Raw genomic sequence first — 14,093 nt, forward strand, 5'->3', positions numbered from 1 at the left:
ATTGAATATAAACTTTTTTAATGTATTTTAATTTTACAAATACTCTTAGAATGTCTCTTGGGACTGTCTAAGCCAATTACAGTTTTTAGATTATCTTAACGGGTTGAAAAAGACACTGTATTTGCAAATTTTACAACAAACCCAAAATTTCTTCATCATCAAAGGACTGGAAGCTTTATTTACTTGGGTAACTTACAAAATCTAAATTTCAAAATAGTTAATTTTGTCACTCTGAGAAAGTATACATAAGGCTTTATGTATAAAGGTAACTAGAATTGAGGAATTAAAGTTTGAATAATGTAAACATCTTATGACCATCATAGGATCAAATACACCAGACAAAAGAGCAAGACATTCTAGACCAGTTGCAGCAAAAATTTCTTTGCAAAGGCCCAAATATAACACTTAGGCTTTGGGGACCACATGATCTCTTTTGCAACTTCTCGTCTCTTCCACCATAGCACAAAAGTGGTCATAGACAATGTGTAGACAGACGAGTGAAAATGTGATCCAATAAATCTTCATTTACAAAAAGACTTTGACCCACGGATCATAATTTTCTCACCTCTGCTCTAGACTATTCTGTGGCCAGCCCTCTGGATAACTTTGTATTGATGAGAAAGAAATCAAGAAGCAAGTTGTTTATTTCAAAACTGGATTATTTTTGTTGTTGTTAAGTAATTATAATTATTCCTTTACATGAAAAACAAGCGTATAGCTAAAACTTTACTACGCATGTGAAAAAATAATATTACAGAGTATCAAAACCCTGAGATGGTGCTTAATGTAAAATCTGTGTATTTTCCACCATTAGCTAAGAAATGCTAGCATCTTTGTAGTAGACTTTGAGGAAAATGTCAGTTATGGGAGTAGAAACTGATTAAATTGGAGGGAAAGGAGAAGGGAGGAGAAAAATGACTTTGTGTAGAAACGGGGTCAGAGGAGTAGTGCTCAGAACAGGGTGAGGAGAAAGAGTTGGACACACTGAAAGAATAAGAATGTACTTGATATTGGTAATGCCCCCAATCCATCAGAGACTGCAGAGTATCTATGATTCCACATAAAAGAGAAATTGAAACCAGATTGGAAGCCATTTGGAGGGCAGTAGAAGTCCTAAATATGTTTGAAGTGATAATTGGTTGAAATTATCAAAATCTGGTGATGAGTGAGCTGTTTGCATTTGGATTTTGCACTTAGGTTTTAGAAGGGGTCCCAACATTAGAAATGGGGGAGGGAGTACAGGGGAATGGGGGAGCTTCCAAAGCTAATTTTTTTTAAAGCTTTTTCAAATTTTTTAAGGCAGTAGTCATTTGTAGAGATTTGGAAATAAAGTCAGTGCTAGTGTGTATGTGTATGTATGTGTGTGTGTGTGTGTGTGTCTGTCTGTCTGTCTGTCTGTGTGAGCACTTGCTCACTGAAAACAGCATTTGAGATCTCATTCCCACTGCTTAATCGATTTGATTCATCTTTGAATCTTTAGCTCAATGCAGAAATAAGCAAATTAAATGAATGCCTGAATCAGTTAATGTTGTTTGAGGAAAAGGCTTATAAGTAATACCAAAGTAATATTTATCAAGGACAGACCAAGCATTAATTTGAAAGAGAAAAATAAAAGAGGGAAGTAGAATTGATCATCTCCATTGTAGGTAGAAAGAATTGAAAGAACACGAAATTAAATGCTTGTTTCTACCAGTGCCACCGGTGGTAGAGTGTGGGACATGTTTGTGGATGCTGTGTAGGACTTTTAAAAATAATATCAAATACACTTTATCTCTTCCTGATAAAATTATTTCAAGTGGCATCCAGTTAATGTGAGCACCATATGCAGTTTTCAAAGAAAGGGAAAAAGGCAACCTCAGCTTTAGGGATGAAAAACATGGTTGATTTCCAGGTCTTAGATGACAAAACCATCTGCTAGTCCCTTGACCTTTGCTCTGTGGATATCTGGGACCACCTGACAGAGCTGGAGCAATTTGTAGGCACCTAAATTAAGTTTAGCACATTTATCACGTTGCTGTGCCCCGCAAACATCCACGCTCGCTATTCCACCTTTATACCAAATTGTACGGAAGATGCCATATAGAGGGGGTAGAGGGTAGAGATATTCTAATCAAGAACAAGGTTTTGGATGGAGGAAGACACAGTTGGAGCAGTGAAAACTGAAGACTCTGCTTGAGGACAGTGCTGGAGGAGAGGCAAATCTGGATATATGTTCATTCTTTCCACAGGTTTTACTTGACTATCTAACCTCAACTTGTCCACTCTAGTGGAGGGAAGTATAATTTTCTCTTTATACCCAAATTAAGGAGCAATACACCACTGGTTTCTTAAAAGGAAAAGTAATAAAGAAAAATACTGTCAAAAACTTTATAACTGGATATTTAATTTCATCATAATTCTGAAAGCAAATTAAACAAGAATTTCTTATGTCTACTGTTACTCTGAAAACCTTAGTATGTTGATAATACCCAGTATTTGAGGGCAAAAAGTAAGCACTGATATACAATGAGTAAGATTTTTTAAATGATACTGTATATTTGGAAGGCAGTATGGCAATATTGAACAAAATTTATATTTAGTCCCTTTGATCAGATCCACTAATATAGAAGCACTTGAGTAAATATGTAAATATCTATAAAATGGTGTTCCTTTCAGTATTATTTAAAGTTGTAAAAACAAATGTGCTACTTAGAATCTATCAATAGGAATCAAATACATTATTAAAAATACATACAATATAATTCTACTAAATTATACACAATAAGGCAGTCTCTAAGTACTTTAAGAGGTGAATATTCTTAATGTATTATTAAGTGAAAAATAAAAGCATATTCCAGAATGTACTATGATCTCTCAATGTTCACAATCTCTATATATTAATGCATGTGTGTAAATACACACAAAGTATATGTGCGTTTGAAAACATAAAATAATGAAATCTTAAATACAGAGGCAACAAAAATTGAAAGATATTGTTAATATGCTAGTTGTGATTGTATTGAGTCTGCAAAGCTATCCTTAATGTTCATTGCTACTGAGAATTATGACATTAACCTTTTATTGCTATAAAACAATTTAATACACAGATCTACTGAATTCATAGCATTGGAATTACTCTACAGCATAAAGAATTTCACTTCAGACAAATTAAAAACCATATGACAAGTGTTTTTTTAGCATTTTTATGTCTATATATTTGAGAATAGAAGCATACCTTAAATATATATTTAACCAATTTTTTTTTCTGGCAGGGACTGTGAAAATTCAGCCATTCAGTTAAAAGAGAAAATGCTTCAAAACCAAAGGCTTCAAAACAGTGCTTTGAAAGAGTTCTCTAATTTCCATATTCTTATTCCATTATATTCCTATAATGTTATAATGTGTCTTTAAAAAAAAACCTGACTTGCAGGGCTTCTTAAAATTATGTGTTAGGTAATTACATGTATAATAAAATTGCTGATGTTTGCTCATGTTTCACAGGGGATGAGCAAATTGGAGGAGCGTGTGTACAATGCATCAGCAGAAATTATGTCTCTGAACGAAAAACAAGTGCATTTGGAACAGGAAATAAAAAGAGAAGTGAAACTGTTGAATAACATCACTAATGATCTCAGGCTGAAGGACTGGGAACATTCTCAGACCCTGAAAAATATCACTTTAATTCAAGGTAAAATATCTTCTCATTCCTCCAGAAAATGACATGTTAAAAGATACTGATGTATGTAGAAATTTGGTATTTGAAATTCTATGGTTTAAAATAGTTTGGGGGTATACATTTACTACAAATATCCAGAGGAAGGAGACGAGATGATATCAAGACATATTAAGACAACAATATCTTGGTATCCTTTAAATAGAAAGTAATGGGAGAAAATGAAATCTCACTTAAGTTTTAATGAGTTATTGTTCAGAGCATGTCATATGTACTGAAAGTGAGTCCAAATTTTCTGTAAGGCACAAAGTTCTCTGTGTGCCTAAATCAAACTTGTTAATTCTGCTTCTCTAAACTTCCAGATTCTTTCTTCTTACCTGATTGATTGTATTATTAGTTAGAAAGGTCTTTAGAATTTTCCCAAATAACAATTAATTTGTTCATCTCTTCTTCAGTTCCTGTGAGTAAAACAAGGTGAATTGAATCGTACTGTTTTCAGTTAGTATATACAACATACATATTTCTACACTAACTTTTAGTCATTATTTACATTTTAAATATTTTTCCCATATTTTACTTTCAACCTTTTGATATCCTTTGTACTAGGTTTGTCTCTTGTCAAGAACAGTTTCTAAAATTTACTGTGCAGTGTGGCCATCTCTTTTCACTGTGCTTATTAAATTTTACTGTCTTGTTTTGTGCTCTGCTTTTGTCCAGTTCTGTATTCCTTTTGCTTTCTTTTCTTGTTAACTTTTGGGTTGTTTGAGATTTTTGTCAATAAACTTTTCTCTCTACCAAAGGCACCAAAAAGATGTTGGGAACTTTATAGTTATTTTTATTTTGTTGATAGTTGTCCTTGAAATTTACCTTGAAGTCGCAAATTGATCAGTATCTTCACCTTACCATGAAACAGACAAGGAACTTAAAATGCTCTGCTGACCCACTTCCCTAGTTTCCTGCTGTTTTTGAGTACAGCTCATTTCTATTGTATGTATTTTTTTAAACCAGAAATTTTGTCAATATTATTTTTCTTACATTATGCAAACAGTATTTGTTTAGATTTACCCATGAGTTTACCAGTTTTTCCTCCTTCTAAGTGCATCTGTGACATCTCTTCTGGGATCACTTTCCTTCTTCCTGAAGTACAGTTTTTGGAGGTTCATTTAGTGAAAATCCACTGGTGGTGAGATCTGTTGATTTCATTTTTTCCATTTTGTCCTTGATCTTTAAAATTGTTTTACTACCTGCATATTTCTTAGGGTGACAGTTACTTTGGTGAGTTCCATCTATATTTTCTTCTGGTTTCTGGCCTTTCTTGTTGCTTTTCAAATGATTGCTACCAAACTGCTGGTCAGTCTCTTTATCTTTAATACCTGTCGTTCTACTAATCTGTATTTTTACATTAACAATTTTTCCATTTGGCATTCGTTTTATTTCATTTTCTTCTTAAATCCACTTCTATTTGTGGATTTAAGTCTATCATAAATTTGGGAACATTATCAGCTTCAGTCTCTTTGAATATTGCCTCTTCACAACTCTCTCTGCCCTTTCCTCTGTAACCCTAATTAAATTCATGTTGGATTTTCTTTTTCTAGCTACCATATCTGTTAAGCTCTATTTTAAAATTTTAACCGTTACATCCTATTAGTAATAAGAGAAACAGAAATCTATGCAATTTCATTTTACAAAGCACTAGGATAATTAAGAAGTCTTAATGTCCAAGTTTTTACAGGAAAAGAAAAATTAAAAAACAAGTCCCAGGAGACTCTATATAGTATAATTTTTGTTTCTAATGCTCACAATTTACCAAAAGTAAGTGTATGTTTACCAGTACATACACATGTAATAAGAATGGTTGTTTTAAAAATGCAAGAAACTGAGAAACACATCAGCTTAATGATGATGATGATGATGATTTTGGTTAATGATTATTTTTGAAAAGGAAGTAGATGAATGGGATTGGTGAGCAGCTAGATCGATAGCTGCTCGTCTGGTCGTTATGTTGCAGGTGTATTCTATTTATTATTGTGCTTTGTAGTTTAATTATATAGAACATTCCACATGTATTCTTAAATTATTACATTAAAACCAGTGATAAAGACAAATTTAAATTAATCCAGTTTTTCACTAACAATTAGACATTCCCACTTGGGATTGCAAATAAATATCCCAAACTTCACAAATCCACACCTCAAACCATTAGTTCTGGAGCACCTACCCCCATCCACCCCTCAAATCTATTGCTTCCCCAGTCTTATCTGTCAGTTGAGTCATTGTCCAACTGATACCTCACTCCAAGATCTTGGACGCAAGCTTTGATCTCCTCTTTCTCTCACTCCCTATGTCCAATCCACATGAGTCCTGTTAACTCTTCTTGACATACACTAAACTGCCTTCTCCCTCTCGCCTCTGCTGCTGTTCTGACTCAGGCAGCTGTAGTCCAGTCCTGTGCACTGCATCAGCTTCGCTACTGTTCTCCCTGATTTCACAATTTAAAACAATTTTTTTTTAGATTTAAAATTAAAAAAAATTTTGTGGGGGGAATTAGTTTTATTTTATTTATTTATTTATTTATTTATTTATTTATTTATTTATTTATTTATTTAATGGTCCAGGGGATCAAACCCAAGACCTCGTGCATGCCAAGCACGTACTCTACCACTGCGCTATACCGTACCCTCCCCTTTCCCTGATTCTGCTCTTGATCCATTCTACAGAGAGCAAAAGAGTGCTATCCAAAAATGATAATAATAATACATTATTAGATCTTTTCTCTCTTATGACCTTCCAGTATCTTCCCACTGGGCTTGGAATAAAATCTGAACTCCTACGTGACCTGACACTCACCTACTTCTCTGCCTTCTTTTCTAATCTGCCCTCGGTCCTTCTCTCTAGCCTGAGATCTGGAAGAACGAAAGTGCATGAAAAAGTGTAAGTTATTAAGGAGGAAGCGCTGGTTTCGCTTCTTGCTCTCCGCATTGTGCACTAGACGCCTTGTCTTTCTTTAAATGTTCTCTCTTGGATGTCCATTCCTTCCTGGGTCTACTCAAAATTACCTTGTTGGAGATAATTTCTCCCTCTTCCATTCTCATTTTTTTCCCCGTCTCTCTGTGTCATTGGTGCTGTGACTTCCTCAGAGTACTCAGAACCGCATGATGTGGTTTCACATATGCAGTCGCTCTCTGTTCATCACACATCTTCTCTGATGGAACGTGAGCTCCATGCGGTTGGAGCTCATCTCTCCTGTCCACCTCTCCACGCCCGGCACCTGTTAGAGGGCCTGGCAGATAGTGGGTGAGCGATTGTATCTGTACTGGATGAAGAAGTGAAAGTGACACTTCTTTTTTATGAAGTTACACTTTGTAATGGCAATGTCATTCTTCCAGCTTTCTGAGACAGAAATTTTAATTGTTGTCATTTTCTTTTCTCCCAGGAATACCATTAGTTCTTAGGTTCCACATTCTCTATCCCTTTCTCATTTGTTTGTATTTGTGTAAACTATTCTTATCACTTCCCTGCCAGAATGTTTCAATAGTCTCCCATTTATTTCCTGCCTCAGTCTTTCAGACTACGATCCTTTCTGCTCTTGTTAGAATGCAGCCTTCCTAGAGGGAAACCCTAGGTTACAAAAAGCCTCTCTGTTGCCTCCTTATTAGACACATTTCTCTCTGTAGCACCCTAAGAGCTTCTATAATGTGTCTCTTAATGACTTAAATGCCTCACTCTCTCTTTTCTCTTTTATAAACCAGTGTATCAATTGATGTTACTGTGATTCTAACATATCCAGTACTTTACATCCTGCCTCTTGCCTTTTCCTCCACTTGAAGTGATATCTTTCCTCTTCTATTTATATCTGAAAATATCTTATCTGTCATTAATGTCCATATAGTATGCCACCTCTTACATGAAGCCTTTTCTGCTTCCACTGGATTTTTATAAGGATCTAAATATGAGGGAAGACTGAGAACAAAGTGAGGAGTTTATGATCATCATGAGCAGGACACGGAGAAGCACAGCTCTGGAAATGTTGGCAAATATTATTAATATTATTAGTGCTATGTTATCATCTGAGGATTTTAAGTGATATAATATTCCTGGGTTTGCTTTTCCAGTAAAATGGATAATTTTGATCTATGATATTTTTAAATTGCTGAGTATTTTAAATCAGTACGTCTCTGTGGCCATGTAGAAACCTTAGTTCTTTTTCCCATAACGTGGCAGAACAGATGGCTACGTTTCTTTACAGTTGATGCAGACATTTGTTTTTAAACTGAAACTGAAGGAAATATGAGGGTAAAATAGACAAAGTATGTTCAGACCAAGTTAAAGATAAAACAACAACTCTAGACTAGTCCAAGTGCAGGATGGTATATGAATGACAGCAGGATTGGAGAGACAGGTTTTCGGAAAAAAGCTCGAGAGCATTGTATTGATAATGTTCTCAAAAGTTCTACACAGGGAGCTATGAGAAAAGTACTATGTCATCTGTGTACCTCCATCCCTCCAAAATATCTGAAAGACACTAACATCATTTGTTGAGATACTTCCTACATTTTGTTCCAGGCAGTAGAAGTCTAACATCTTAAAAATGAAACACAATATAATAGGTGAGATTAATGCTACCTAAAAACTAAAATAACAATAAAAATGTAACATCCAGCACATCTAGTTAGAACTCTCTAAGGGAAGCCTTAACCTGGTTTTCTTACTCTGGGATTCAGGTAGCTGGTATCAGTATTTTTACATAAAAATAGACAAAGGGATCTTTAACTCAGAATTTTATAAAATAACACAGATGTATTTTTGTGATTGAATTAATGCTCCCACTTTTTTTGTTTGCCTTTATTGAAGTATAATCATTACAATGTTGTGTTAATTTCTGATGTGCAGCATATTTCAGTCATGCATGTACATAGATACATATATTCTTTTTCATATTCTTTTTCATTATAGGTTACTAGAAGATATTGAATATAGTTCCCCGTGCTACACAGTAGAAACTTGTAGCTTATCTATTTTATATATAGTAGTTAGTATCTACAATCTCGAACTCTCAGTTTATCCCTTCCCACCCCTTTACCCCTGGTAACCATAAGTTTGTTTTCCATGTCTGTGAGTCTGTTTCTGTTTTGTAAATAACTTTGTGTCATTTTTTTAGATTCCATGTTTAAGTGATATCATATGGTATTTTTCTTTCTCTATCTGGCTTACTTCACTTAGAATGACTATCTCCAGGTCCATCAATGTTGCTGCAAATGACATTATTTTTTTTTTATGGCTGAGTATTGTTCCATTTGTGTGTGTGTGTGTGTGTGTATCACAACTTCTTTATCCAGTTATCTGTAGATGGACGTTTAGGTTGTTTCCTAAATGTTGTCTTGGCCACTGTAAATAGTGCTGCTGTGAACATCAGGGTGCTTCTATCTTTTCAAATTAGAATGCTCCCACATTTTGTTCTGTGTATAATTACTATACACAGTTACATGCAAAATAATTGAAAGGGTAGTTGGTGATTATGAAAGAGTTCCATTTCTTACTTATTAAAGAAATGGTGACAACTCTTCGTCTCAGAGGCGAAGAGCCCAGAGCTAGTCTGTGTCCCCTCTTTCTTGTCTCACGCCTTCTAGCTTTTCCTGGAACGTCTGTGCCTTGCTTTAGAGCCCTGATCACTAACTCAGAGTCTTTGTGTGTGCACTTTTTTTTTGCAAAATGTCATCCTGGAGTACTGTGGATTTGCTTTCCTTCAATTTGCTCAGCAAAATTCAGGCTGCAAATTGAGTCTTTCTGTCCTGCTGTTCCCCTCCTTTGTCACCGTGCAGAGATGAATGAGCTGCAGTTGTGTTCATAGTTGTGGAGGTTAAAACCTCTTTGTTGGGAAGAACTACACCCTGCATGGAATAGATGTGTAGCTTCCCATGACTGTAAAACCATAACATTCCTTGTATAACACCCAGGTGTATGTTCCCAACACCAAGCTATATCATAGGAGCATTTGCTAGTTGTTACTACAACTGCCTAATGCCCAGGAGTGTGTAGTTTGCATGATAATTATGTAAAACAAACAAACAAAAAAAATAGACACAACACAAACAGAACATTTGTCAATGGTTATTCTCTCAAGATGACAGAATTATGAATTATATTTTTCCTCTTATTTTTTCTAGGCTTTTATATTTCCTATAATAAGTAGAGTTGCTTTTGTAATGAAAGTGCAATAAGACATTACTGCCCAGTGGTGTCTAGGAAGAGAGATGGATAAGGTGCCATTGAGAAGCAGGATGATATCTAAGTAACCAGGGAGGGAAAGTCCCGAAACCCAAACTAAACCTCAAAAAATCAGAAACAGATCAGAAAAATGGAGAGAAGCAGGGACAAAGATTTCAAAAAAAAAGCAAAAGAAATGGACAGAATATACTTATTCATGAGATCATTTTTATCTATTTGTGAATTCCCTCTTATTTTCGTTTACCTTAAATTTTCAGGTATTATATCTACCCACCTGATTAAAAATTGTAAACAAGTGCTCTCTAACCATTGATGCTAAACATAGTTGTGTGTTGACCTTGAGTTATGTGGCTGAATCGCAAGAATTGAAAATGCCTCTTTCAAAACATTGCTATTTGATTATTCTATAGTACATCCAGATTTGTTTCTTCCTTTTGGAACTGAAAATTGCTAAGTGTTCTGCTTTAAATGAAGGGACTAATGCTTGTCCTGCAGCAGTCCATGTGGAAGAGGGACATACTCAGTGCCATCTCGCTAAAGAGGTGGTCACCAAATATCTGTTTTGCTGGGCACAGAAAATTCACATGATGAAATCAGGGTTGCTCAAACTCAGTACCAGGGGGACACCTTGGTAATTGTGAGCCTAAATAGTTAAAATCTTCCTTGCAACCTACCCGACTTATTTTATGTTATCTACATCCATCTAGGAATTCCTCTCTAGGAATTTTACTTGAAAAGACATTCCTTTAGCCATTTTCACTTTCCTCCCTTCCTCCACATCCCTCCTGCTTACCCAGAATTCTCTTTCTTCTCATTCTACCCTTTCCTTAAAGTATCCTGCAAGTCCTACCTCCTCCCTCAGTAAAGTCTTTTCAGCCATTGCTGCTCATGCTGATCAGCATCTAACAAATACCCAAGCTTCTCATTTTCAGCAGCTTGGTTTGGGGTTGTCTACTGCTATGTGTGGAGTTTGGTTTCCCTGGAGGGTATCACATGACTTATAAGTCTTTATTCATTAATTCTCCACAGAGCATCTAACTCAGGATAATGAAATCTGCCTGTTGGTGAGGTAACAGGGAGATATTCCGGGAGTCTTAGTCATCAGCCAGCCTCCTGGTTCCAGCCAGTCTGGGGTCGTGTGCTTGTGGTCAGCATGTAGTCACCACCCTCCGCCTGGGTGGGGGTCTTAGCTTCCGCAGAACTACTCAAAGATGTGCGTCAGATTGTCCTGTATGTCCCTCGAGGATAAACTAGGGCTCTGTTTTATCACTACTGACCATTTTTGAAGCTCTCCTTACTGTTCTTGCTTGACTGCCTCTCCTTTATTTCTGCTCTCTCATGTCTCTGGTAACTTCTCTGCCTGCTCTTTGGAGCTCAGGGAAGGCCTAGGAGATGAAAGGCTTTTTTTTTTTTTTTTTTTAATACAAACAAGAAACAGGGGACCTGTTTAAGAAGTTGAGGTATATGTATATGTATGCATGTGTATATATATTGTGAAATACTACTCATTTGTAAAAAGGAATAAAATAATGCCATTTGCAGCAACATTGATGGACCTGGAGATTATCATAGTGAAGTAAGCCAGACAGAGAAAGAAAAATACCATATGGTATCACTTATATGTGGAATCTAAAAAAAAGATGCAAATGAACTTATTTGCAAAACAAAAACAGACTCACAGACATAGAGAACAAATTTATGGTTACTGGGGGGTAAATGAGGTAGAAAGGGATAAATTGGGAATTCAAGATTTGCAGATACTATCTACTATATAAAATACATAAACAAGTTTTTCTGTGTAGCACAGGGAACTATATTCAATATCTTGTAGTAACCTATATTGAAAAAGAATATGAAAAGGAATATACGTATGTATATGTATGACTGAAACATTATGCTGTACATCAGAAATTGACGCAACACTGTAAACTGACTATACTTCAATAAAAAAAGAAAAACAAACAAACAAAAACCAGGGGACCCAAAGGGGCTTTTGTATCCTGGAAGGCCCTATGGGGTCCTGTTTGGTGTCACTGCCCCCTTTTCTTTGATATTCCTCAATCCTAAGGGGAACAGAGAATAGGAGACCAAAAAAGGGGATAAAGATTTGGATAGAGAGGTCAATCATAAACTTGGCAGGGGAACTCGTTTTAGGGGGACTGTGTGTCATGCCCAGTAGGTGCACAGTACTCATGTGGGTTTGTGCCATCGTTGACTCGGTGTCTTTTCTCTGCCCCCAGGATCTGTGAACCTAGAACAGTGCTGGGCACATTTCAGTACAGAATCCACAATTAGGTTGTCTAATTTAGGGCTGTCTCATCATTGCACTACTCAGTAGCAGGGTCTGCTTCCACTGGGGAAGGTCAGTCTTACTCATTCTGTGGAATTGAACAAGAGATAAAAGGCTTTGGGTTTGCCTGTGTAACTGTCTTGACAGATGACAAATGCATTTTACCTGTGCTTTAAAACTATGATCAGTAATTGTCATTTATTTTTTAAAGGTCCTCCTGGACCTCCAGGTGAGAAAGGAGATAGAGGTTCCATCGGAGAAGTTGGTCCACGAGGCGTTCCAGGTCCAGTAGGTATGGTAATAGTAACTACTCCATCCTGCACTACAGGGCTAGGTGATAGACATCCATGGATGTGTGCAGGGGTAGGAACCATCTGATTGGTTCCCTGTGTGGCATATGTGTGCATGTGTGTGTGTATTGAGGGGATATTAAATGGTCCGGTAGCCTCATCACTATAATGTACTGAATGGTAAGCACTGAATTGATTTTTGAAGAAAGTTAAATGCTTTAACAACATGGGGTTGCTCATAAGTCTAGGGAGTGCTGTCTACTCACTGACTACAAACAGTGTTTGGCAGACCTAGCTTTAGGTCACATGTGAAGGAGAACACGAAAACCATCTTCACATTGAATATATTTGCAAGTTATCTGGTTTTTAAAATACAATAAAAAACACCCAAATTAATATGGGGGGAGGGTATAGCTCAGTGGTATAACTGGAACTTATCTGCTTAAACCTATGCAATCTGAGTGTAAATATTGACCAGAATACAGATGACTTTGACTTTGCTGTGAGCCACTCTCTGTATCTTATTCAGAGAAAAATTGTTTCAAGTTATTTTCCATTGTTTTGTAAACTTGAAAGTAATATTTTGAAAGAAGATAATAGAAGACAGAAAAGGAGAAAGAGCATGAACTTTCTTTGCTCTTAAGAAAATAAAGGAGATAATAATAGTAACATGACCATCATGATATTCATGGCTAGAAATAAACACCTGCATGCTTTTTGAAAGTAGAGAGTATATTGCATGGTCTAATTATAACTAGAATGATGTGTGCTGCTAAAAAATGTCTAAACACTATGAACTTCATCTTATTTTTCTGTGTTTGGATTATATAAAATGTTCTTCTTTTTGGTCAATGTATCGACCAGCCCAGGTTACATCAGAAAAACAATTTTTAAAAATGAAAAGCATGAATTTGACACATGCTTGCCCTTTACATCATAGTGCTTAAAAAGCCAATATATAGAGTTTACATTAAAAAAAAAAGACTTTTAAGTTTTTTGAAAAAAAAATATATAGGGTGAATTGTTGGTTTGCTTTTGAAGGTACTGCCAGGTAAGATTCTGTATTCAGAAAAGTCCTTCTACTTGACTAGCATTCAGCAGATCTTAGCAGTGGTGCATTAATGTCACAAGCAGGGGAAGTCACCAGCGTTAAATCATCTGCCAGAGCGGCTATTGTCAAAGGTCTGTCAGCTCCTCCGTTACAAATTGCAATTGTCAAAGCTTTATAACTCAACCATAAAAGTTCAGTCTGGGCCACCACTTGCTGTACAAAGCATCATCTTGGGAACATCTTTTGCAGCTGTTTCTGAACTGTGGCTGTATGAAACAGAAAGAGGGAGTTTAAAGTTTCACCTTTCATTAATACCGTGAACAGACACTACTGCAAAGCTGCTTTGATTCTTCAAGTGAGGTTTTAGTCTGCTGCTGGTGGTACTGCTCATATACATAAATAGGCGTTATCCAGCCCCTCAAAAAAGAGAGGCAGATTTCACTGTTGGTGTGGTAGATGACTCTTGGATTATTAGGTTGCTATTTGGTTTGGTGCACCGCAGCAAAAATACTGACGTGACCAGGCATCTCTCTGCCTAACTGCTGCATTCTGTCTTGCTCTTGGCCAGATTGCCTATTTTCCCCA

At 36.2% G+C, this 14,093-nt stretch overlaps 1 protein-coding gene across 5 annotated transcripts in view; it reads left to right on the forward strand.

The window, feature by feature from the left end:
• MSR1 (macrophage scavenger receptor 1) overlaps positions 1-14,093 on the forward strand; it is a 66,470-nt gene that overhangs the window by 17,548 nt on the left and 34,829 nt on the right. For all 5 annotated transcript variants that reach the window (XM_045515448.2, XM_010953251.3, XM_010953252.3 and 2 more), the window contains exons 5-6: positions 3,481-3,667; positions 12,379-12,459. In XM_045515448.2, the coding sequence (XP_045371404.1) occupies positions 3,481-3,667; positions 12,379-12,459 (268 nt within the window). The remainder of the gene's footprint in view (positions 1-3,480; positions 3,668-12,378; positions 12,460-14,093) is intronic.

This window comes from Camelus bactrianus, chromosome 26 (assembly GCF_048773025.1).
Source record: "Camelus bactrianus isolate YW-2024 breed Bactrian camel chromosome 26, ASM4877302v1, whole genome shotgun sequence".
Taxonomy (NCBI): Eukaryota; Metazoa; Chordata; class Mammalia; order Artiodactyla; family Camelidae; genus Camelus; species Camelus bactrianus.